General features: G+C 41.7%; 2 protein-coding genes across 2 annotated transcripts; both read right to left on the reverse strand.

Moving 5' to 3' along the window:
- Window positions 1-13024: 13024 nt before the first annotated feature.
- tmem141 (transmembrane protein 141) lies at window positions 13025-17947 on the reverse strand. Its single transcript, XM_062988910.1, has 5 exons — window positions 17803-17947; window positions 17629-17695; window positions 15524-15607; window positions 14307-14414; window positions 13025-13219 (listed from the first exon to the last, which is right to left on the reverse strand). The coding sequence occupies exons 1-5, from the start codon at window positions 17854-17856 to the stop codon at window positions 13161-13163; spliced, it is 372 nt and encodes a 123-aa protein (XP_062844980.1). The 5' UTR covers window positions 17857-17947; the 3' UTR covers window positions 13025-13160.
- Window positions 17948-20402: 2455 nt separating this feature from the next.
- LOC134303716 (uncharacterized) lies at window positions 20403-26371 on the reverse strand. The gene is made up of 5 exons (XM_062989190.1): window positions 25980-26371; window positions 24526-24818; window positions 23308-23382; window positions 23125-23203; window positions 20403-20655 (listed from the first exon to the last, which is right to left on the reverse strand). The coding sequence occupies exons 1-5, from the start codon at window positions 26369-26371 to the stop codon at window positions 20580-20582; spliced, it is 915 nt and encodes a 304-aa protein (XP_062845260.1). The 3' UTR covers window positions 20403-20579.
- Between the last annotated feature and the right edge of the window lie 349 nt (window positions 26372-26720).

Here is a 26720-nt window from a genome sequence, read left to right on the forward strand (position 1 = left end):
ATATATATTTAGACTAAATAGGAATACACGTGTCATAAACATACATTAGCGCGTCATTCTGGGCTATTGAATTGAACGCAGTTCTTTCAGTCGCCTTCAACTTTCGTTTTTCAATAGATCCGCCCTCGGAACGGTTGCGCATCCTCACTCCTATTGGCTGAGCTGGGAAGTTCTTCACGCTGATTGGTTGATACAAAGCAACAGGGTTTGAGTTTTGTTTTTTATACATTTGAATATCAGTCAGCCAGATTTTCCCTAAAAGTATATTTTTCTTAATAAAAAGAGCCCCAAAAACAGATGTTTGGGGGGATGGGGTGAGTTTTGAGAGGGGAAAAAAATGTATAGGTTGCTCCAAAAGTAGTCCTGGACCAGCTTTACCAATTGTTTCTAGAATTGTTATAAATAAAATGTGTTTTAACATCCAGTACCTGAAATGGCATCAACACATTTTAGTACAGTGGATCCTTGACTTACAAATTTAATTGGTTCCGAACTGCTGTTCTTAAGTCAAAATGTTTATTAGTTAAACCTATTTTTCCCATAAGAAATAGAATTAATCTGTGCCAGACCCCCCAAACCACCCCCTTACCTAACCTTTCTAATGTCTTAAACTGTCTTTTTTGTTATAAATACAACTATATTTTCCCTTAAATAATAGAATAGACATTCCTGTAATAAACAATAATAAACGACAATACACAGTAGTAACTGTACATAAAAAACACACATCACATTCCAGTACAGTGCGTGTGCTGTACCATACACCACAATACATTTTCTACCAGAAACAATAACTCATATTTCTCTATTATTTCCTTCTTTATTTCAATAATGTTGTATTTTGTAGGTGTAATTGCACCAAAGAAAGAATACTTAACTCAGCGATTTCCTTCTTCTCTCTTACTCACTGTCTCCTCTGTCCGATACACAGTGACAGCTACTGGCAGGAGTAATTACACAACAACGAATGTAATAGATTCATTTTCTCACCACTGCGCTTTATCTGCACCTTCTCTGGGGACAGGGTCTACTGTACTTTTTAATCAAACAGAAAATAAAATAAAATAGGATTTTATAAAGAAGGTTAGAAAGACTGTAGACTTCAATCTCTTTTCACTACCTTCGTTCTTACCCCAGTGTTTTAGCAGTTTGTTTTGTAGACTGGGTACTTGTACCAGAGTAAGGAAACTGTCAGCTAAATGCAGTAAAGAGAAACAGGATCAAGTGTAATGGTTCTAATAACAATTGAAAAGCCTACAGCCTTTGTGTTGATACACTAAGCTTTTCAGGTACACCAAAGCCACTAGTAACAATGTTGGCATTTCTCAGATACCAAGCGTATGATGTAGTGGATGCCTGCATGTATGTATACCATATACAGAAGCAAAAATATATAAATAAATATATACACCGATGAGGCACAACATTATGACCACCTTCATACCACCTTTAATATATCCCACCCACTAACAGGTGCCGTGATGAAGAGATAATCAGGGTTATTCACTTCACCTGTCAGTAGTCATGTTATGCCTAGTCAGTGTAAATAAAAATAATCAGGCAGGGTATCCACATATACTATATGACCAAAAGTATTTGGACATCTGACCATTAGCTTGTTGTTTCAAAATCATATGGTATTAAAATAGATTGAGCTTTATGTGATCTTTTCGCACCATCAGGGCTCCACCAAGTCCTAGTGAATGTAACAAACACCAGTATGTAACAAACACCAAAATACAGCCTTAGAAACACTAGACCAGGAAAATTGAGTATCTGTAAGTTCATGAAAGACAAAGACTGGGTACACATCATGAACCTTACACTGACAGCATTAAATCACACAGGTCGCCCTAGAAAAGTGCACCAACACTACTTGCCCTACCTACCACTCATTCATGGTGTCCAGACACAAAACAGTTTGAATTCCAGGTTATTTTTTACCTATAATGTTGCTTTTTGTCTTTTTCACATGCCACCTTCAAACAGCAATCTAACAGGTAGCAGCCTTCACACATGAACAACCCAGTATAACAATCCCACATACAATAGAGCTGCTGGAATTTATTTCATGCTTTACTCTGTCATCAGACGCGTCTTTAGCCTGCTTAACACTATTATTGAAGTGATTTACTTCTTATTACTACTTTTCCTGAGCTACTAAGAGCACATGCACTTCTTAATCCTGTTTTGCACTAAACATCCTCTGGACACACAAGACAATAAAAAGAGGAGCTCAAAATAATGCAAATTGTTGTGATAGGCAGGAACTTGACAGGTCATGCAGCTGCATATTTCCACTAGTGTGGTTGGATCCAAACGCACGGACCGAGCAGACAGGTTCATGTACAGGTAGGTTCAGGTAAAACTTAAGAGTTGTCAAAGGTGACGAACTCAAACACAGGTTTACTTTAAACTTAGTAAAGAAAACACAAAACCTAGGGATGAGAGGTAAAGATCTTCTCTCTAGTTGCTTTATATATACAGTATATGCTTATTTCTGCATGTACACTTGAAACTTGAGCGAGTCTTATTGGAACATCGCATCACTGATGACGTGTCACAATGAGAGGCACAGATCTCTCGATCTCTCTCTCTATGTCAAGAGTGACAGCCACAAGTGCCAACTGATTAATTTTATCCTTGGTCAAGCCAAGATGGTTATATATCTGAGCAGGAAAAACAAAATAGCACAAGATACTGACTGTGATATGTCGACAATCCTCAAAAGACTTATAAATTCAAGAATTAGTAGTACAGGAAACATGGATAGTTTTGAGGAGGTATGGTGCTGTGAAGAGGCTCTGTGCTCCATAGTGAATGAACTCACTTTTTTTTTCTTTAACCTGAGCTATCTTACTGAGAGTTTTTTTTTTTTTTTTTTTTTATGCTAAATATCCATTTATTTATTGAGTACACTGAAAATGAAGGAATATAAAAAGTTTTTTAAAAAAGTCTCTCTGAGGAGGAAAGTCACCCCAGGAAATAAAGCATTCTTTCCCTAACAGTAGAAATTACCTCGGGCAGTGCCCTACCGTCGTCCCGCTATGCGGCTTGACGTTACCGGCTTTCCCTCACAGTGGAAATTACCTCGGGCAGTGCCCTACCGTCGCCCCGCTATGCGGCTTGACGTTACCGGCTTTCCCTAACAGTAGAAATTACCTCGGGCAGTGCCCTACCGTCGTCCCGCTATGCGGCTTGACGTTACCGGCTTTCCCTAACAGTAGAAATTACCTCGGGCAGTGCCCTACCGTCGCCCCGCTATGCGGCTTGACGTTACCGGCTTTCCCTAACAGTAGAAATTACCTCGGGCAGTGCCCTACCGTCGTCCCGCTATGCGGCTTGACGTTACCGGCTTTCCCTCACAGTGGAAATTACCTCGGGCAGTGCCCTACCGTCGTCCCGCTATGCGGCTTGACGTTACCGGCTTTCCCTAACAGTAGAAATTACCTCGGGCAGTGCCCTACCGTCGCCCCGCTATGCGGCTTGACGTTACCGGCTTTCCCTAACAGTAGAAATTACCTCGGGCAGTGCCCTACCGTCGTCCCGCTATGCGGCTTGACGTTACCGGCTTTCCCTAACAGTAGAAATTACCTCGGGCAGTGCCCTACCGTCGCCCCGCTATGCGGCTTGACGTTACCGACTTTCCCTAACAGTAGAAATTACCTCGGGCAGTGCCCTACCGTCGCCCCGCTATGCGGCTTGACGTTACCGACTTTCCCTAACAGTAGAAATTACCTCGGGCAGTGCCCTACCGTCGCCCCGCTATGCGGCTTGACGTTACCGGCTTTCCCTCACAGTGGAAATTACCTCGGGCAGTGCCCTACCGTCGTCCCGCTATGCGGCTTGACGTTACCGGCTTTCCCTCACAGTGGAAATTACCTCGGGCAGTGCCCTACCGTCGCCCCGCTATGCGGCTTGACGTTACCGGCTTTCCCTCACAGTGGAAATTACCTCGGGCAGTGCCCTACCGTCGTCCCGCTATGCGGCTTGACGTTACCGGCTTTCCCTCACAGTAGAAATTACCTCGGGCAGTGCCCTACCGTCGCCCCGCTATGCGGCTTGACGTTACCGGCTTTCCCTCACAGTGGAAATTACCTCGGGCAGTGCCCTACCGTCGTCCCGCTATGCGGCTTGACGTTACCGGCTTTCCCTCACAGTAGAAATTACCTCGGGCAGTGCCCTACCGTCGCCCCGCTATGCGGCTTGACGTTACCGGCTTTCCCTAACAGTAGAAATTACCTCGGGCAGTGCCCTACCGTCGTCCCGCTATGCGGCTTGACGTTACCGGCTTTCCCTAACAGTAGAAATTACCTCGGGCAGTGCCCTACCGTCGCCCCGCTATGCGGCTTGACGTTACCGGCTTTCCCTAACAGTAGAAATTACCTCGGGCAGTGCCCTACCGTCGTCCCGCTATGCGGCTTGACGTTACCGGCTTTCCCTCACAGTGGAAATTACCTCGGGCAGTGCCCTACCGTCGTCCCGCTATGCGGCTTGACGTTACCGGCTTTCCCTAACAGTAGAAATTACCTCGGGCAGTGCCCTACCGTCGCCCCGCTATGCGGCTTGACGTTACCGGCTTTCCCTAACAGTAGAAATTACCTCGGGCAGTGCCCTACCGTCGTCCCGCTATGCGGCTTGACGTTACCGGCTTTCCCTAACAGTAGAAATTACCTCGGGCAGTGCCCTACCGTCGCCCCGCTATGCGGCTTGACGTTACCGACTTTCCCTAACAGTAGAAATTACCTCGGGCAGTGCCCTACCGTCGCCCCGCTATGCGGCTTGACGTTACCGGCTTTCCCTCACAGTGGAAATTACCTCGGGCAGTGCCCTACCGTCGTCCCGCTATGCGGCTTGACGTTACCGGCTTTCCCTCACAGTGGAAATTACCTCGGGCAGTGCCCTACCGTCGCCCCGCTATGCGGCTTGACGTTACCGGCTTTCCCTCACAGTGGAAATTACCTCGGGCAGTGCCCTACCGTCGTCCCGCTATGCGGCTTGACGTTACCGGCTTTCCCTCACAGTAGAAATTACCTCGGGCAGTGCCCTACCGTCGCCCCGCTATGCGGCTTGACGTTACCGGCTTTCCCTCACAGTGGAAATTACCTCGGGCAGTGCCCTACCGTCGTCCCGCTATGCGGCTTGACGTTACCGGCTTTCCCTCACAGTAGAAATTACCTCGGGCAGTGCCCTACCGTCGCCCCGCTATGCGGCTTGACGTTACCGGCTTTCCCTCACAGTGGAAATTACCTCGGGCAGTGCCCTACCGTTAGTGATGTGACATTTGAAGCGAGGCTTCGGAGCCTGTGTCGAGCAAAAAGGGGTGTGTCAAATGAAGCCCCGGTTCGAGGCGTGTATTGTGACGTAAAAAATCACGTGACTGATGACAAACGAGGCCTCGGATTTAGTGGGACACGTCATCGATTCATTTTGCGTGCCGCTACGGTAGCGGCACGCAACCGCATAAAGAGGGTTTGAACCGCAAGGCACTTTGTGGGTTTTGAGTTGGCGTTGTTTGGTGTGGTTGCGAGGCGATTGGAGTGTGCGTTACAGTTAGTTTGAAAAGTTTAGTAATAACATTATAGATTACATCAGTTATAATTATTATAGTAATATTATCAGTTATTAATATAATTATATCTAATATTTATATTATTAGGTTAGGGTTTAGTAGACTAGTTAGTTGAGTAGTTTAGTGTTATATATATATACAGTATATATATATATATATATATATATATATATATATATATATATATATATATATATATACAGTGTATCACAAAAGTGAGTACACCCCTCACATTTCTGCAGATATTTAAGTATATCTTTTCATGGGACAACACTGACAAAATTACACTTTGACACAATGAAAAGTAGTCTGTGTGCAGCTTATATAACAGTGTAAATTTATTCTTCCCTCAAAATAACTCAAAATACAGCCATTAATGTCTAAACCACCGGCAACAAAAGTGAGTACACCCCTAAGAGACTACACCCCTAAATGTCCAAATTGAGCACTGCTTGTCATTTTCCCTCCAAAATGTCATGTGATTTGTTAGTGTTACTAGGTCTCAGGTGTGCATAGGGAGCAGGTGTGTTCAATTTAGTAGTACAGCTCTCACACTCTCTCATACTGGTCACTGAAAGTTCCAACATGGCACCTCATGGCAAAGAACTCTCTGAGGATCTTAAAAGACGAATTGTTGCGCTACATGTAGATGGCCAAGGCTACAAGAAGATTGCCAACACCCTGAAACTGAGCTGCAGCACAGTGGCCAAGATCATCCAGCATTTTAAAAGAGCAGGGTCCACTCAGAACAGACCTCGCGTTGGTCGTCCAAAGAAGCTGAGTGCACGTGCTCAGCGTCACATCCAACTGCTGTCTTTGAAAGATAGGCGCAGGAGTGCTGTCAGCATTGCTGCAGAGATTGAAAAGGTGGGGGGTCAGCCTGTCAGTGCTTAGACCATACGCCGCACACTACATCAAATTGGTCTGCATGGCTGTCACCCCAGAAGGAAGCCTCTTCTGAAGTCTCTACACAAGAAAGCCCGCAAACAGTTTGCTGAAGACATGTCAACAAAGGACATGGATTACTGGAACCATGTCCTATGGTCTGATGAGACCAAGATTAATTTGTTTGGTTCAGATGGTCTCAAGCATGTGTGGCGGCAATCAGGTGAGGAGTACAAAGATAAGTGTGTCATGCCTACAGTCAAGCATGGTGGTGGGAATGCCATGGTCTGGGGCTGCATGAGTGCAGCAGGTGTTGGGGAGTTACATTTCATTGAGGGACACATGAACTCCAATATGCACTGTGAAATACTGAAGCAGAGCATGATCCCCTCCCTCCGGAAACTGGGTCGCAGGGCAGTGTTCCAGCATGATAATGACCCCAAACACACCTCTAAGACGACCACTGCTTTATTGAAGAGGCTGAGGGTAAAGGTGATGGACTGGCCAAGCATGTCTCCAGACCTAAACCCAATAGAACATCTTTGGGGCATCCTCAAGCGGAAGGTGGAGGAGCGCAAAGTCTCGAATATCCGCCAGCTCCGTGATGTCGTCATGGAGGAGTGGAAAAGCATTCCAGTGGCAACCTGTGAAGCTCTGGTAAACTCCATGCCCAGGAGAGTTAAGGCAGTTCTGGGAAATAATGGTGGCCACACAAAATATTGACACTTCAGGAACTTTCACTAAGGGGTGTACTCACTTTTGTTGCCGGTGGTTTAGACATTAATGGCTGTATATTGAGTTATTTTGAGGAAAGAATAAATTTACACTGTTATATAAGCTGCACACAGACTACTTTTCATTGTGTCAAAGTGTCATTTTGTCAGTGTTGTCCCATGAAAAGATATACTTAAATATCTGCAGAAATGTGAGTGGTGTACTCACTTTTGTGATACACTGTATATATATATAGTATTATATATCTTAATTACCTATATTATTATTAATATACATCTGTATTATCATTTATATACATCTATATTATCTACATACATCTATATTATCTACATACATCTATATTATTTTAATATAGAGTGTAGGTTAGTTGTAGGCTAGATAGACACCATGGAGCCACCCAGAAAGAGGAGGACTTCTCCTGTCTGGGAACATTTTGAATTGTTTGCTCAAAACAAGGTATGTCATAATTGTATTGTCAGAAAATTGTATATTCAGAAAGTAATCATTACAATATCCTCCATAACCTATACATAATGTGTTTTACTGTCATGATGCAGGTAAGGTGCTTGCTGTGTCATAAGGAGCTCACTTACAGCAACAACACATCCTCCATGATAAGGCATTACAGAGCAATACATGATCATGCACAGTCTGCTGCCAGTGGTCCAGACACCAGTCAAAGTAAATAATAAATAAATAATCTTTATTTAATTATCTACATCATGTGTTTGGCCCTTGTAATAACTTCAATTACATATTGTTTCAGATTCCAGAAAGAAAATAGTGGATGATGCCCTGGTCAATATGGTCATCAAAGACTCACAACCCTTTTCCATTGTGGAAGATGTGGGCTTTAAGGAATTAATTCATGTACTGGAACCGACATATGTTCTACCAACCAGACAGGTGTGTATGGTAGGGATGTGTTTTATGATTTTCTTTGCTACTTAAACATGAAATTAATAGTAGGTCAACTCTTCATATTTGATTTTAAAGGCTCTAAAGGCAATGGTGGACAAGCAGTATGAGGAGGCTAAGGAGAAGGCCAAGAAGACACTGCAAAAAGTCATGTCTGTCAGCCTTACATCTGACATGTGGACTTCAATCAATATGGAAGCATACCTTGCAGTCACTTGTCATTTCATTGATGAAGAGGACCAGCTAGGGACAATTTTGCTTGGGGTAGAGCATTTTCCAAGTACCCATACTGCAGAGAACCTAGCAATGGCTCATTCAAGATTCATGGAGGAGTGGGGCATAAAGGACAAAACTAAATGTATAGTGACAGATGCTGCAGCCAACATGATTGCTTGTGTTAACAATTTAAATGTTAGACATGCTCTATGTGTCGCTCACAATCTAAATCTTATAGTAAAAAAGTCCTTTGAAGAAGTACCAGGCCTGTCTGAGTTGAGGGCAAAATGTCGCAAAATGGTTACTTATTTTAGAACCAGCACGACTGCCAAGGAAACATTGACGCAGGTACAAAAGCAGATGGGCCTCCCATCTCTTAAAATGATATTAGAAGTGGACACCAGGTGGAACAGCACATATCTCATGCTGGAGCGCCTGTATAACCTTAGAGAGCCAGTTGGAGCAGCTCTGGCCTCTCTAAGGACTGAAATAACCCCTCCAACATCTCTGGAATATGAAATAATTAAAGAGACAATTCAGGTTCTTGGTGCATTTCAGCAGGCTACCATAGAGCTGTCAGGGGAGAAATGGGTAAGTGCATCCAAGGTAATACCAATGCTCAAGATGCTAAGCCACACTACCCAGAACAAGACTAAGAGCTTGACCTCGAGCATGGCAAGGCAACTTGGAGCGAATCTGGTACGCCGGGTAATAGACCGCTCTTTAAAGGCAGAGGCAATAACTGTCAGGACCATGCCAACTCTGCTGGATCCGAGGTTTAAAAAGCTGGGATTCTTGAGCTCCACTAAATTGGAAGAAGCTATAACAAGGTTAAAAGGGAATTGTGCTGAAATCATCAGAAACACTCCCTCATCAACCCCCCTTCAGCTACAAGAGGCCATACAAACAGACCAATCATCTGACAGTGGTCAGTTTTTCTTCGGTTTAGTAATATGTGATATACAGTGTATCACAAAAGTGAGTACACCCCTCACATTTCTGCAGATATTTAAGTATATCTTTTCATGGGACAACACTGAAAAAATGACACTTTGACACAATGAAAAGTAGTCTGTGTGCAGCTTATATAACAGTGTAAATTTATTCTTCCCTCAAAATAACTCAATATACAGCCATTAATGTCTAAACCACCGGCAACAAAAGTGAGTACACCCCTTAGTGAAAGTTCCTGAAGTGTCAATATTTTGTGTGGCCACCATTATTTCCCAGAACTGCCTTAACTCTCCTGGGCATGGAGTTTACCAGAGCTTCACAGGTTGCCACTGGAATGCTTTTCCACTCCTCCATGACGACATCACGGAGCTGGCGGATATTCGAGACTTTGCACTCCTCCACCTTCCGCTTGAGGATGCCCCAAAGATGTTCTATTGGGTTTAGGTCTGGAGACATGCTTGGCCAGTCCATCACCTTTACCCTCAGCCTCTTCAATAAAGCAGTGGTCGTCTTAGAGGTGTGTTTGGGGTCATTATCATGCTGGAACACTGCCCTGCGACCCAGTTTCCGGAGGGAGGGGATCATGCTCTGCTTCAGTATTTCACAGTACATATTGGAGTTCATGTGTCCTTCAATGAAATGTAACTCCCCAACACCTGCTGCACTCATGCAGCCCCAGACCATGGCATTCCCACCACCATGCTTGACTGTAGGCATGACACACTTATCTTTGTACTCCTCACCTGATTGCCGCCACACATGCTTGAGACCATCTGAACCAAACAAATTAATCTTGGTCTCATCAGACCATAGGACATGGTTCCAGTAATCCATGTCCTTTGTTGACATGTCTTCAGAAAACTGTTTGCGGGCTTTCTTGTGTAGAGACTTCAGGAGAGGCTTCCTTCTGGGGTGACAGCCATGCAGACCAATTTGATGTAGTGTGCGGCGTATGGTCTGAGCACTGACAGGCTGACCCCCCACCTTTTCAATCTCTGCAGCAATGCTGACAGCACTCCTGCGCCTATCTTTCAAAGACAGCAGTTGGATGTGATGCTGAGCACGTGCACTCAGCTTCTTTGGACGACCAACGCGAGGTCTGTTCTGAGTGGACCCTGCTCTTTTAAAACGCTGGATGATCTTGGCCACTGTGCTGCAGCTCAGTTTCAGGGTGTTGGCAATCTTCTTGTAGCCTTGGCCATCTTCATGTAGCGCAACAATTCGTCTTTTAAGATCCTCAGAGAGTTCTTTGCCATGAGGTGCCATGTTGGAACTTTCAGTGACCAGTATGAGAGAGTGTGAGAGCTGTACTACTAAATTGAACACACCTGCTCCCTATGCACACCTGAGACCTAGTAACACTAACAAATCACATGACATTTTGGAGGGAAAATGACAGGCAGTGCTCAATTTGGACATTTAGGGGTGTAGTCTCTTAGGGGTGTACTCACTTTTGTTGCCGGTGGTTTAGACATTAATGGCTGTATATTGAGTTATTTTGAGGGAAGAATAAATTTACACTGTTATATAAGCTGCAAACAGACTACTTTTCATTGTGTCAAAGTGTCATTTTGTCAGTGTTGTCCCATGAAAAGATATACTTAAATATCTGCAGAAATGTGAGGGGTGTACTCACTTTTGTGATACACTGTATATATATATATATATATATATATATATATATATATATATATATGTATATGCATATGTGTGTGTGTATGTGTGTGTATAATGTAATATCAATCACTGATTGCTGTTTTTGTACCCTTGTACACTTATAGGTGACCTTTGGCATTTGCTAGACTCCAATGTGGGACAGAGCAGGCAGAATTCGAGTGCAATAGTTGATGCAACCATTGAAGTTGACAGATACTTATCTGAAGTAAACCTGCCCAGACAAGAATATCCACTCATGTACTGGAGCAAACATAAATATATATATCCACATTTATATAAGTTGGCACAAATGTTTTTATGCATTCCAGCCTCCTCAGTGCCATGTGAAAGGGTATTCTCTAAGGCTGGGGAGATTGTATCCAAAAAAAGGAATCGCCTAAACCCCAACACTGTTAAAAAGCTTATATTTTTAAATAAAAATCAATAAGTTGAATTTGTCCCTTCTCCATACTTCTTTGTCGTAGTTTACTGTCCTTCACTCAAAGTTCAATAAACACATCATTCATAAAGCACTCTTGCACTCCCAGTTTAATAAGCACATTTACATTCAGTGTCATCATTGTTGTATTTATTTTAAGTGTTTATCATCACTTAATACCTAATAATATTTCCTAGCAAACAACCTTTTATATTCATTGATACAGAGTGGCAAAGATGGTTGATTTCCTATATAGACATTCAAAGATACTCTGGCTCAGATTACTGTAGATTGTCATATTTCTCTTTTAACAGCAGGTGTCACTAGTGAGAACAGTTCATGAGGCTTCGAGTAATGAACCTTTTGGCGAATCTTTGGACTGGAAAGCCTCATTGGTTCATGAGGCTTCATTTTGCCATCACTACCTACCGTCGCCCCGCTATGCGGCTTGACATTACCGGCTTTCCCTACCAAAAAAACAAGCTCAATGTAGCAAGCTGAAGGTGCTATGCTGAACTGAACTAGCTCGTCTGATTAAATGCAGGTGGAGGCGGGAATCCTCATTCATCAGTTATGATCTTCAGCTGTTCCCTATTAGGTCTAATTCGCGCTAAGCTCACTGGGAATTGGAGTTCCAGCAGTCCGTGCACGCCTGCCTCGACGGCTCCCTCTGCCGGCCGTCAGGTGTACAGCTGGACTCCTTACAGCAACATCTTGTGTAAGTGTTCTCAGATGAATGGAGCCTGTTAAAGCCACATATTATATTAATGCCCAAAAGGTCATATACACCGATCAGACATAAAATTAAAACCACCACCTTGTTTCTACACACTGTCCATTTTATCAGCTCCACTTACCATACAGAAGCACTTTGTAGTTTTACAATTACTGACTGTAGTCCATCTGTTTCTCTGCAGACTTGTTTACCCGCTTTCACCCTGTTCTTCAATGGTCAGGACCACCACAGAGCAGGTATTATTTGGGTGGTGGATCATTCTCAGCACTGCAGTGACACTGACATGGTGGTGGTGTGTTAGTGTGTGTTGTGCTGGTATGAGTGGCTCAGACACAGCACTGCTGCTGGAGATTTTAAACACCGTGTCCACTCACTGTCCACTCTATTAGACACTCCTACCTAGTTGGTTCATCTTGTAGATGTAAAGTCAGAGACGATCACTCATCTATTGCTGCTGTTTGAGTCGGTCATCTTCTAGACCTTCATCAGTGGTCACAGGACGCTGCCCACGGGGTGCTGTTGGCTAGATGTTTTTGGTTGGTGGACTATTCTCAGTCCAGCAGTGACAGTGAGGTGTTTAAAAACTCCTTCTTATCCACTCATACCAGCACAACACACACTAATGGATTTTCCCCTAATAGACAATTGTTTTATTCATGGACTGGTCTTAAATGACACCATTTATCTAACAAATACTGGGGTTAATACTATTTGCAAATACTTTCAATATTATAGGTCAAACTAAATTGGATAAATTTTGTAGTAATAGTTTCCAAAATTTGATTATTCACCAAAAATGCATGTCACTCAGGTAGACAGAATCTGCAGCTTTGTAAATGCTACTACATTAATGCACCATTCACACACTGCAACTGTGCAAACCCAAAGTTAAGGAATTCAAATGATGAGCAGGTCTAATTAAACCTTTATTAACACAAATAATCATAAAAGGCAAAATAATAACCTGTACACAGTTGAATCACAAATTTCCCCCAAATTTCCAAAATATATATTCAGTTGAAATGCAATGCTATAATGGTAACTGCTACTTATTCCATTGTATCTCCATATTTTGTGACTTTAGGTGGTGGAGTAAGAGCTTCTTGTTCTGAAAGGGAAATAGAAAAATATAGATAGTTAGGTGTTGTGACTTTTTAAATGATCATAAGTGAGACATCTCACATTTATGGCCCATGATGATACAATGGGTTAAAATGGGTTACTAAACAGCTGTGAGACTGACCACTGCCTAAAATATGAATACATGAACAAACATGACAGTTTTATTATCTGCCCCAAGACAGGCAGCACCGGGGCTGCTCAGGCGGTGCAGCGGTAAAACATCCGGCTGGGCTGGGCAGCTACACGAACAATGATTGGCTGTTGTTTACACAGGGTGGGAAAGCCTGATGCAGCTACGACCTCTGCTGGATGATTGATGGCGCCTGCACAGAGTCGAGGAACAATGCGTTGATCAGGGTGTGGCTCTCCGTACACAAAGCAGATCCTTATATGAACCCGCCTCGTGCGGGTGAAAAGATGCAGTCGGTACGGCACACTCAGTGAGCAAAGGGTAGTATCGGTACGGAGGAAGCGTAACGCAATATATAACGTGCCAACATTGCCAAGTTACAACTGCTGAGCCCACTCTATGTGCATGCATAGTAACAATTGGCAGGTAAGTGTTACTCATGTTTGGATCCACACTGTGGCAGGCTGACGTGCCGCTTGTGCTTCGTCATGCCCAGCTTGTTGGTTGTTAAAGAAGCTCAGAGCGACTTGCCACTTTGTGACAACCATTTTTGTGTCCATTGTGCTTTGTTTTCATTATTTTGGCTACTGTTTCTATTTTCCTGTTAGCCTTTTTGTTTATGACTTTAGCCACAGTTTGGTCAAAGCATCCCTCAAACTGGGTTTATTTTTAATTCTTGCATGAGCGGGGACATACCTGGCACCTCATGACAAGGTGTGATCCGTCTTGTTACACAAATACAGGGACAAAATACATTCGAGTGTAAATTTGTACTGGATTTGTGCACTGTTTGTATAAAAACACAAAAGCTAAAGTGGTTAAACACTTCTTTCCCCTTACTGTGTGTAGATGTGTGAAGAATAATAGTGACACAAATGATAGGAAACTGCTTATTTAAAAAAGTGATCTATTAAGAACAACATGCTTTTAGGTGAATACTTACTAGGTTGGCTAGAGTCGGACAGTCCTCCTGACTCTAGGAAAAGCCACAAATCTGTGCACTTCATCGTCTCATGACGTGTTACTGAGTAGCTCAACACTGAAGAAGTCACTGGGAGAGACGATCAGAAAACAGGAAAGATACTTATTTGAATACTAAGAATATTAGCATTCATGACAATATCAGCTTGTCAAATGCACCCAATCTAATAGTATGTGTACATGTGCAAACAAATAATACATTTGACTTTAAGAATGATTACACTTTCTACAACCCTAAATCAGAAAAAGTTGGGACAGTATGTGAAATGCGAATACAATAAAAACGCAGTGTTCCTTACATTTACTTTGACTTTTATTTAAATTCAGACAGTTTGAACCTGAGATATTTCATGTTTTATCTGCTCAACTTTATTTCATTTATTAATAAACATCCATTCCTGCATTTCAGGTCTGCAACACATTCCAAAAAAAGTTGGGACGAGGGCAATTTAGGGCCAGTAATGAGGTGAAAAAACTAAATAATGATGTGATTCCAAACAGGTGATTGTAATCATGGTTTGGTACAAAAGCAGCTTCCAGGAAAGGCGTCTTTGATGAGCAAAGATGATCAGATGATCTCCAGTTTATCAACAAATGTGTGAGAAAATTGTTGAAATGTTTAAAAACAATGAACCTCACAGGAAGGGATTTGCATATTTATCCCTCTACAGTCCATAATATCATTAAACGATTCAAGAAACGATTCAGCTTAAGCTGCACGCCCGTGATCAGACGGCACTGCATCAAGAACCACCACTCAACAATAGCTGATATAACCACGTGGGTGAGGGATTACTTTGGCAAACCTTTGTCAAGCACTACAATCCTCTGTGCCAAAACGTCTTTTACAAAGTGGTAAATGCTTTACTGATTTGGGGTTGTAATTAATTTGTTTAAATTATTTTAATTTTTTACAGTAATGTGCTGGAATAAAAAAGTCTGTGGGTCAGGGAGTTAGGTAATAAAGGGGTGAAGTTTTTGTGCCTTTAAATGGGGTCACTGGCTGAATAAGATTGAATGGTCCTGGTTCAACTACAATTAACATTTACTGTATTAAACTTTGCTTAAAGAATGGATTAAAATGTTCAAACAATTTATATTACATTTCAAAATCACAGTTATCTGACAGATGTATGTAGAAATACAAAAATGAGGCATTCATGTGTGACGTATACTTACCAATAGATATCAGGAGGTTCCACTGTAGTGGATATTTCAACTTTTTCTGGATGGCAAGCTGTGCTAAGAAAAGGCTTGCCGTGCCTGATTAACAGATATTAACAATGTGATATAAAATACAATAAAAATACCTCAGAATATTAAAAAAAATGTTACAGTCTATACTTCTAATGGCAAGTAAATTCAATGTAAAATAAATACAGTTATAAGCAGAAAAAAAAACATTTAAATTTCATGGTTCTGGTGGCACCTTTAGGTCTTTAGCACAGGGCAGGAATATTTCTTCATTGTTTTGTCTATTTGCTCTACATTTACCTCAGAACTGGCTGGAACTCAAATTTACATTGCTTGCAAACACCACACATTTAAGCTACGAAGTGGGAATACATAAATGTAAAATACAAAATCGTTGAAACTCGACGCCCTTCGTCGAGAAATTTGTACCCTTGAACTCAACGTGTTCAGTTTGTTTTTGAAAAATTTCAAATTAATAATAAACAGTCGCTTTGTTCAGCGCCCGGCTTGAGCGGTGCGGTAATACAGCACGTCATCAAAGCGTGCATATGAGACAAAACTGCGTTTCTGTGGAATAACCATCAGATTCACTCTGACAGCTCCAAAAGTATCTGTGTTCATCTGGATTTTCCTCACTGTTTCACTTTTAAACTTGTGTTACAGCTCGGGAGAATCAGCTTTTTATTTCAGTGTTTTTATATTATATTTGCGTTAGTTTCAGTGTATAAGCCTAAAATATATGCAAGTCCACGGGACCATGGAACGCATTAACAGGTTTCCCCATACATCCTTATGGGGAAAAAATACCTTGAAACTCAATGCCAGGTTTCAAGGTACCAAATTGTACTCAATGTACACCGATCAGCCATAACATTACAACCACCTCCTTGTTTTTACACACATTGTCCATTTTATCAGCTCCACTTACTATATAGAAGCACTTTGTAGTTCTACAATTACTGACTGTAGTCCATCTGTTTCTCTGCATGCTTTGTTATCCCCTTTTACCCTGTTCTTCAATGGTCAGGACCCCCACAAGACCACCACAAAGCAGGTATTATTTAGGTGGTGGATCGTTCTCAGCACTGCAGTGACACTGACATGGTGGTGGTGTGTTAGTGTGTGTTGTGCTGGTATGAGTGGATCAGACACAGCAATGCTGCTGGAGTTTTTAAATACCGTGTCCACTCACTGTCCACTTTATTAGACACTCCTACCTAGTTGGTCCACCTTGTAGATGTAAAGTCAGAGACGATCACTCATCTATTGCTGCTGATTGAGTTGGTCAGCTTCTAGACCAGGGGTGGGGAACCTTTTACCCACTGAGGGCCAGATTAATAATTACATATCTGGTCACGGGCCACAGACTACAATGACGCAACATACAGCCAAATAATATAGGCTTTATAAATACATGATGCTGATGGTATGTAGTGTTTATATTTGATTTGATGTTTGGTCTTGACCAGCTGTGGAATATCTGGGGGCCATGACATCGTGGCAACACGCAACTGGTATGTAGCAACATAACTCGTATTTGTTATGTCTGTTGTCTCGTCTAAAGTTTAATTAATTGCATAAAGCCCAGACAATAAAATCTAATAAACATATGGCGGGCCACATTTGATTGAGCGGGGGGCCGTATACAGCCCACAGGCCGGAGGTTCCCCACCCCTGTTCTAGACCTTCATCGGTGGTCACAGGACGCTGTTGGCTGGATGTTTTTTAGGTTGGTGGACTATTCTCAGTCCAGTAGTGACAGTGAAGTGTTTAAAAACTCCAGCAGCGCTGCTGTGTCTTATCCACTCATACCAGCACAACACACACTAACACACCACCACCATGTCAGTGTCACTGCAGTGCTGAGAATAATTCACCACCTAAATAATACCTGCTCTGTGGGGGTCCTGACCATTGAAGAACAGAGTAAAAGAAGGTTAAAAAGTATGTAGAGAAACAGATGGACTACAGTCAGTAATTGTAGAACTACAAAGTGCTTCTATATGGTAAGTGGAGCTGATAAAATGGACAGTGAGTGTAGAAACAAGGAGGTGGTTTTAATGTTATGGTTGATCTGTGTCTATACCAACCAACAATGAAGCTCGCTGATCCTTTCATAAATGCTCGGGACTGGCAGGCAGCATACTGTTCCAAACCCTGAACACAATACAGCAAATTAAACCAAGTTTAAATCAAGTAACACAATAATAAACACATAAATGTTTTAATTTTAACGCTGAATGGAAAAGCACTAGCACACACACCGGGTGTTTCTCCACCACAGCATCGTCCACTTTACGCAGTCCGAGATTAACCATAACGTTTAGATTTAATCCTGAGTAAATTCCACTTTCACACCACTGCTGCTTTTAAAACTGACCCTGCTTTGTTATTGTCCTTCACTTCCGTGTAAACAGCCAAAGAAACTGAGAAAATGAAGCACTGAAACTGTCCTCATTTCTTTTAACAAGTCAGTAGCGCCCTCATACTGTCTGAGGTCGTAAATGGGTTTAGTTTTCACTATAAAATGTGGCTACACCATCACATTATTGAGTTTGGATGTTTTATACACTGCCTGGCCAAGTTTGGATGTTTTATACGCTGCCTGGCCAAGTTTGGATGTTTTATACACTGCCTGGCCAAAGAAAAAGGTCACACACTCTAATATTTGGTTGGACCCCGTTTAGCGCCTTTAACCCTAACCCTAACCCTAACCCTAACCCTAAGCCTAACCATTGGGCTGCACTGCACTTGTCAAAGTGTGGGTGATAAGATGCATACGGCATGCTGCCCACGTGTCGGAGGGGGCGTGGGTCTGAGTTGCCCAACTGGCAATGAGTGCTATGCCGAACAGCCAATGAGAACACAAGATACGGTGTAAGGGGCAGAGCGGTAGAGAGAACAGAGTGGCGACACTCCCATAGGGAACCGTCGTAACGGGGGCGGAACATTTTTCTGCGCAGCTTCCGGGTTGTGGAGCTCTGAATAGTTCCAAACAACCCATAGAGCCCCATTCATTTCCACTACTTATCAAGCATTTTTAGCTGTATGTTGCTTTGTTTTTAAAAAATAATGAATTTAATGTCATTAATTTACTTAATACGGTTACTGTTTAGCATTTGCTCAGCACTAAATGTTACATGTTTATCTTAATTAATAGGTATTACCCAATTTAGCTTAGTCAGTTAAGCTGAATTAATGACAAGTCTTTTCACCTAAAATGAGTTGATTAATCAAGAGTCTTGTTACAGAAATGATCATAAAACATTAGAGCCATAATAAATCATGCTACTTTTACTTTCATACTTAAGTACATTTGAAGGTAAATACTTTAGTGGAGGTAAAGAGTATTTTTACTTTTACTACTACTTTTACTGGAGTAATATTTTACCTTGGATATCTCTACTTTAACTCAACTACATGGTTTGTGTACCTTGTCCACCACTTACATTAGACAAAATGAACTTGTGCATATTCATAATGAATTCATTCATGTATTACATGTAGGAATCAATTATTAATCACTCATGAAATAAGAGATGAATGAATGCTTTTTCATGTACCTGCACTATAATGTTAAAGGTACGGTAGTGTGTTTATGAATCTGTTCATTCAGTGCAGGTAAACCTTATGAATCCAGCCACATGGCTTAGTGTTTAACTAAAATGATTATTATTATTATGAATCCTCAGGAAAGTGAAGGGAGATTATAGTTTATGCAAAAAAAAAAAAAAAAAAAAAAAAAAAAAAAAAAAAGTCTAATCTCTGTACTGTATATTGTCTCTACTACTTGATATCGCATGATGTAATGTATGCTAATATAATGTACTGTGTGTTAACAAGAACGACCTATTAACAAGTCATTATAAACATCAATCTTCCACTTTATATACCAAATTGACATTAAAGCAGATGCAGTAAATGTAGTCAGGTGAAAATACACAGAAATTGTACGAATGTTTATTATTTAGCGTTTAATATTTCATTCACTGCTGCCTGTCCCATATGAGAACATGACAGCGCCGGGTTTGTTTGGAACTATTGGAGGGTTACATGAACCACGTGACGGCGAGATCAAGGAGTGTCGCAACTCTCTCTATCTACGGCTCTGGTAAGGGGAAACGTAGAGAAGGAGGTGCAAATGGTGGGACAGGGGCATAATATAGTTTATATCAGAATACATCGGCGCACACACAAGTTTTACAGTATTTCTGACCTTATCGTTCTTGCATCAGTTGTGAGGTCCCTATCCGGCTCCCCACCCTGTATAAACAACAGCCAATCATTGTTCATATAGCCTGGTGCGCTAGCATGTTTTACCACTGCGCCACTTGTTTAGTTCTATTTGCTGGTCTTTTTGTCCTACTACTGTTTAACTGCCTGTTCCTGACTACAACGGTCTCAAATTTGTCCCGTTGCATGGTACCCAAGACAAAAAAGCATGTGCCCATACCTGTCTGTCTTTACTAGTTACTATCATTAAAAAAAAATCCAATTTTATTTAATTGTCTAATGTTATATAATTGTTATGTAATTCTTATTTGGTAAAGATCAGTAGGAGAACAGGAAGTTGAGTCGATCAATTATGCTAATTTAAAGAGACAAGTGTGGCTAAATGGTCCAAACTGTAACGTGTTTACATTACCCGCTTGCTTTCCTAACTGGTGCATTGGAATAAAAGTAGATGTATACATAAGGAAGAACAATCCTAACAAAGTAATACTATTACATCACTATTAAATGATTTAATGACATACTGGGACTAAAAAATATAGCAGGTAAGAAATATAGTGTATACTGCATAGTCAAAAACAGAAATCAATTCAGAACCAGGTTTTTTCCATTTGGTTTTTAATTCATGTAATTTTCATCTGTCAACAATCATACAATATTCTCTACTGGGAGAACAAGAGTTAGTATGTGGTTATTTATATCTAGTACATATCCAGCTCCACTATAAACTAGGTGTTGTGACAACATTGCAAACACAAAATGCTCATTTAAAACAGCTGGTTCCACACGGTGAAGCGGTCAGTCTCAGCTAAACCTTTGTCCAGTTGGATGTAATGTAGTGTCTTCCTTTTAATGAATTGTGCATTCGTGAACCCTTCTTACACCTAACATTGGGGGAAAATCAAAATATTAGTGATCAACCATTTAATTCTTGTTTTTTCTAACAGTTTTATACATTTCTATACCTAAAGCTGTACTTGTTAATATTCAAATGCAGTTTTATTATTTAAATAGGTGAAAATATCTATACAACATGATCAAACATAATTGTTAAAATGTATTTATTAGGACTTTAACGTCATGTTTTACACACATTAGTTACAGTCATGACAGGAACGGTAGTTACTCGATGCACTAGATTCATCAATACACAAGTTTATTGTCAAACACAGTCATGGTCAATTTTGTATCTCTAATTCATCTCACTTGCATGTCTTTGGACTGTGGGAGGAAACCGGAGCTCCTGGAGGAAACCCACGCAGACACAGGGAGAACATGCAAACTCCACACAGAAAGGACTTTCTTTTGTCAAAGAAGCATTTGTCTGTGATTGAGGGTTCATAAGTTGGTGGACTGAGTAGCTAATGTGCCATGCTCAGTAACAGCTCCACCTAGTGTTGCTGTGTCTGACATTTACTCACTGCTTTTATATCCTTTTGTTCCTAATATTTTGCTGGTCTGCCAGTAGTTTACACTATAATGAGCGTGTCTCATCGTGCTACAGCCTGATGTCAAAACCTACCACGGGAAATAGAATTCTCCTTTTGAAGTCACTGTGTGAGACTGAATGAATTTGTATTTTTAGGCTTCCTCTTTTGTTCTGATTCTGTTCAGCCACTGCTGTCCAAAATCAGACATCCCAAGTTGCAAAAACTCATTTCAGGGAGGTACCCCCGGACCCGGACCTCGACCCCCCAAGCCCAAAAAAACACGCACACACCAAAGGATGTGTCATAACCGAACTTTTAGGAGCTGCTAACTGAGCTACTAAGCTAACTGTTTGTGTCACAAACACATTAATGTGTACTACATAGTGTGAAAGATAATAGATTTATGTTCCCTACATAGTGCACTAGATTGTATATTAGAAAAGAATTTATGTTCCTTACTTAGTGCACTAGATAGTGTACTAGATAATAGACTTATGTTTCTTACATAATGCTTCAGGTAGCGTATTAGTTAACGGGTTTAGGTTCCCTACATAGTGCACTAAATTGTATATCAGATAACGGATTCATGTTCCCTACATAGTGCACCAGATAGTATTTTAGATATGAATTTATGTTCCCTACGTAGTGCACTAGATAGTGAATTAGACAATTGGTTCCCTACACAGTGCACTAGATTGTATATCAGATCACGGATTTATGTTCCCTACACAGTGCACTAGATAGTGTATTAGATAACGCATTCACGTTCACTACATAGTGCACTAGACAGTATAACTAGATGATGATTTGTGTTCCTTACATAGTGCACTAGATAGTGTATTACATAATTAATTATGTTCCCTACATAGTGCACTAGATTGTATATCAGATAACGGATTTATGTTCCCTACATAGTGCACTAGATAGTGTATTAGATAACGCATTCATGTTCACTACATAGTGCACTAGAAAGTATAACTAGATGATGATTTGTGTTCCTCACATAGTGCACTAGATAGTGTATTACATAATTAATTATGTTCCCTACATAGTGCACTAGATAGTATATCAGATAACAGATTTATGTTCCCTACATAGTGCACTAGATAGTGTATTAGATAACGCATTCATGTTCACTACATAGTGCACTAGAGAGTATAACTAGATGATGATTTGTGTTCCTCACATAGTGCACTAGATAGTGTATTACATAATTAATTATGTTCCCTACATAGTGCACTAGATAGTATATCAGATAACAGATTTATGTTCCCTACATAGTGCACTAGATAGTGTATTAGATAACGCATTCATGTTCACTACATAGTGCACTAGATAGTGTATTAGATAACGTATTCATGTTCCCTACATAGTGCACTAGAAAGTATAACTAGATGATGATTTGTGTTCCTCACATAGTGCACTAGATAGTGTATTACATAATTAATTATGTTCCCTACATAGTGCACTAGATTGTATATCAGATAACGGTTTTATGTTCCCTACATAGTGCACTAGATTGTATATCAGATAACGGATTTATGTTTCATACATAGTGCACTAGACAGTATATTAGACATCGTATATTGTTTGTATATCAGATAACGGATTTAATACACGATCGGGGAATAAAGTCTGTGTCGCCTGTGTGCGCGTGTGTGTGCGCTCTTGGCCGCTCGTTCTAGATTCCGGGATATTTTTTCTGACTTGTGGGCATCAGGGAGCCGCTATGTGTATGCGGGAGACTCCCGGAACTTCCGGGAGACTTGGGATGTCTGAAATCACTTCAGTGGTGAATTTGAATACTATTGTTATTTGCCATCCACTACTAATAACAATTAAAGGTACTTAAAGATTCAATTATTAAACTGTGCTGCACTCTAGTTCACCAAAACTGCAACCCTGCTTTACTTTACCCCGTACCTGTTTCTGTGATGGTCTTTTGTCTGGTCTAGATCAGACCAGTTATAAGACACTGGCTGGAGAGGTCTCACCTTCCCAGCTAAACCAAACAGGGAAAGCATGTCATTATATTATACAACACATTTAACATTATTAAATAATACACATTTTACATGCAGCATGTAGTTTATATGGTTTACTCACCTATCTGTGAACTGATGCGATGAGGCCTGACTTTATCTAAAACTCTTCTGTCAGCTTCCCATTGTAGCAACGTGGCTACAGTATTAGGGGAAAAACAACAGACTGTTAATTACACTATTTTGCCAAAAGTATTCGCTCGTCTGCCTTCACACGCGTATGAACTTGAGTGATGTCCCATACTTAATCCATAGGGTTTAATATAATGTCAGCCCACCATTTGCAGCTATAACAGCTTCAACTCTTCTGGGAAGGCTTTCCACAAGGTTTAGGAGTGTGTTTATGGGAATGTTGGATGAGAAGGCCTGGCTCGCAGTCTCCGCTCTAATTCATCCCAAAGGTGTTCTATCGGGTTGAGGTGCAGGCCAGTCAAGTTCTTCCACACCAAACTCGCTCATCCATGTCTTTATGGACCTTGCTTGTCATGTTGGAACAGGAAAGGTCCATCCCCAAACTGTTCCCACAAAGTTGGGAGCATGAAATTGTCCAAAATCTCTTGGTATGCTGAAGCATTAAGAGTTCTTCCACTGGAACTAAGGGGACGAGCCCAACTCCTGAAAAACAACCCCACACCATAATCCCCCCTCCACCAAACTTTACACTCGGCACAATGCAGTCAGACAAGTACCGTTCTCCTGGCAACCGCCAAACCCAGACTCGTCCATCAGCATGCATGATAATGCAGATGCCGCAGAGCACTAGCTCATTGTAGATCCTGCCTTTAAGGTTGCCATGTATGGGCTCTCGAAAATATACAGATTTATAGGTGAAAAAGCAGTCTTTGTCAACAGTATGAAATTAACAGTGATGCACGTAATGGTTGAATTAGTTATCCCCATAGTCGAGCTGCACGGAAGCTCAGCGGGTAGCACGGTCACCTCACAGCAAGACGGTCCCGAGTTTGGTTCCCAGGTGGAGCAGTCCGGGTCCTTTGTGTGTGGTGCTTGCATGTTCTCCCTGTGTCTGTGTGGGTTTCCTCCGGAAGCTTCGATTTCCTCCCACAGTCCAAAGACATGCAAGTGAGGTGAATTGGAGCTACTAAAATTGCCCTAGGTGTGTGTGTAAGTGTGTTTGCCCTGTGATGGACTGGCGACCTATCCAGGGTGTTTCCTCCCCGAGCTATCCCTATGATTTATATGGAATCACACGCTCATGCTGTGAATATAGCCAGTGGTTTACTGACAATCTTTAATATTTGGTTTAACATAAAGAAAGTCTTACCTTGGCTAATCTTTGGTCTAGTTTGTATTAGGTCTGGTGACCGGTGCTGGGGCCGAGCCGTGCGTTCTGAGTTCATAGGAGAAATGTTCACATTGGATTTTTTTTCAGCATATTTCCATGACTTCAGTTGCTTGTTTTTTCTGTGACTGAATATTGTATCATGGCAAGTGGTCAGCTGGACTTCAGGTAGTTGTCTGTACGGGGAAAATGACTTCCTGGATTTAGTTTTGACCTCACTTACTTCTCTTATTGGAGGAAGTGCTAAATGCTGATGCTTTGTGGAGTAGGCGTGCCTAAAACAACATATATACAGAGTGAAGTTAATTGACCAGAAACATAAAATCAAACATTTAATTTTGCTCATTATTTCATAATAATGGCCATAGTTCTTTTTCTCCCTTTTTAACATTGTCTTATTTTATACAACGATCAGCCATAACACTCACTGTCCATTTTATCAGCTCCACTTACCATATAGAAGCACTTTGTAGTTCTAGTACAATTACTGACTATAGTCCATCTATTTCTCTACATACTTTTTTAGCCTGCTTTCACCCTGTTCTTCAATGGTCAGGACCCCCACAGAGCAGGTATTATTTAGGTGATGGATCATTCTCAGCACTGCAGTGACAATGACCAGGTGGTAGTGTGTTAGTGTGTGTTGTGCTGGACACTCCTACCTAGTTGGTCCACCTTGTAGATGTAAAGTCAGAGACTTTATTGCTGCGGTTTGAGTCGGTCATCTTCTAGACCTTCATCAGTGGTCACAGGACGCTGCCCACAGGGCACTGTTGACTGGATATTTTTGGTTGGTGGTGTATTCTCAGTCCAGCAGTGACATTGAGGTGTTTAAAAACTCATACCAGCACAACACACACTAACACACCACCACCACCATGTCAGTGTCAGTGCAGTGCTGAGAATGATCCAACACCTAAATAATACCTGCTCTGTAGTGGTCATGTGGGGGTCCTGACCATTAAAGAACAGGGTGAAAGCAGGCTAAAAAGGTATGTAGAGAAACAGATGGACTACAGTCAGTAATTGTATAACTACAAAGTGCTTCTATATGGTAAGTTGAGCTGATAAAATTGACAGTGAGTGTAGAAACAAGGAGGTGGTTTTAATGTTATGGCTGATCAGTGTATATACTCAATTTTGTACATAATCAATATTATAGCCTAGTGGATAGAGCTTTGGGCTATCATTTTAAAGGTTGAGAGTTTGAATCCCAGCTCTGCCATGCAGCCACTGTTTGGTCCTTGATCAAGGCCCTTACCCCTCTCAAGTCCAGGGACGCCATACAGTGGCTGACCCTGCGCCCTGACCCCAGCTTCCAGACAGGCTGGGATGTGCGAAAAAAAATATTTCATTGTACTGTACACCAGTGTATGTTTGCACAACTTATTATCATCATAATATATTAACAATAAAAAGAAACATTGCTAACTTGCCTGTTCGTCTTCACATATTCCTTCTTAGCTGTGCGTTTGGTGACTGGCCAGCTCTGGAAGCTTCCTCTGGAGGTAACAGCTGTAACAGTGCAGGTGTATGATGTGTTGGCATTAAGATGCCGGGCCGTATGCTTGCACCCTGTGCCCTGGTACACCACGTGTTCATTTAGAAGCAGCTCGTATGTAAAAAGGTGACCATGTGGTACCGCCGGAGCCGACCAGCTAACGTGAAGCTCGTGGCATCCCAGCACAGCCACCGTTAGGCCTCGAGGAGCATGATCCTGACCGTCCGCAGTCTGAGCAATAACGCTAGAGCAAGAACTGACTGCACCTCTTGGACCCAGGGCACAAACACTAAACGTGTACTTGGTGTTGGGAGACAGAGAGCTCATTGTAGTCCTGTGGATTTAAAAAATATTTACAGTACTCAGATTCAGATTAATGCTAGATTACTGACTGAACTTACCCCAACTTTCTGGAGGTCTTCACCAGCACATTATCACAGTAGACTTGATACGATTTGGCCTCGACACCTCCCTCAGGCTCCGTCCAGCTCAAATGCACCCGAGTGGCTGTGCAGCGAACCACATGCAGCTTCTGTGGAGGACTCAATCTAAGCCCTACCCTGGCCACTCTCATTTCCACCGGGTCACTGAAAGGACTAACGTCATCGGCCGAGGTAGAGAGGTTGAGGCGTAAAGACAGCGACTGTTTATGTTGAAAATGGGAATGGGATAAAGT

The sequence above is a fragment of the Trichomycterus rosablanca genome, chromosome 26, assembly GCF_030014385.1.
Source record: "Trichomycterus rosablanca isolate fTriRos1 chromosome 26, fTriRos1.hap1, whole genome shotgun sequence".
Classification (NCBI taxonomy): Eukaryota; Metazoa; Chordata; class Actinopteri; order Siluriformes; family Trichomycteridae; genus Trichomycterus; species Trichomycterus rosablanca.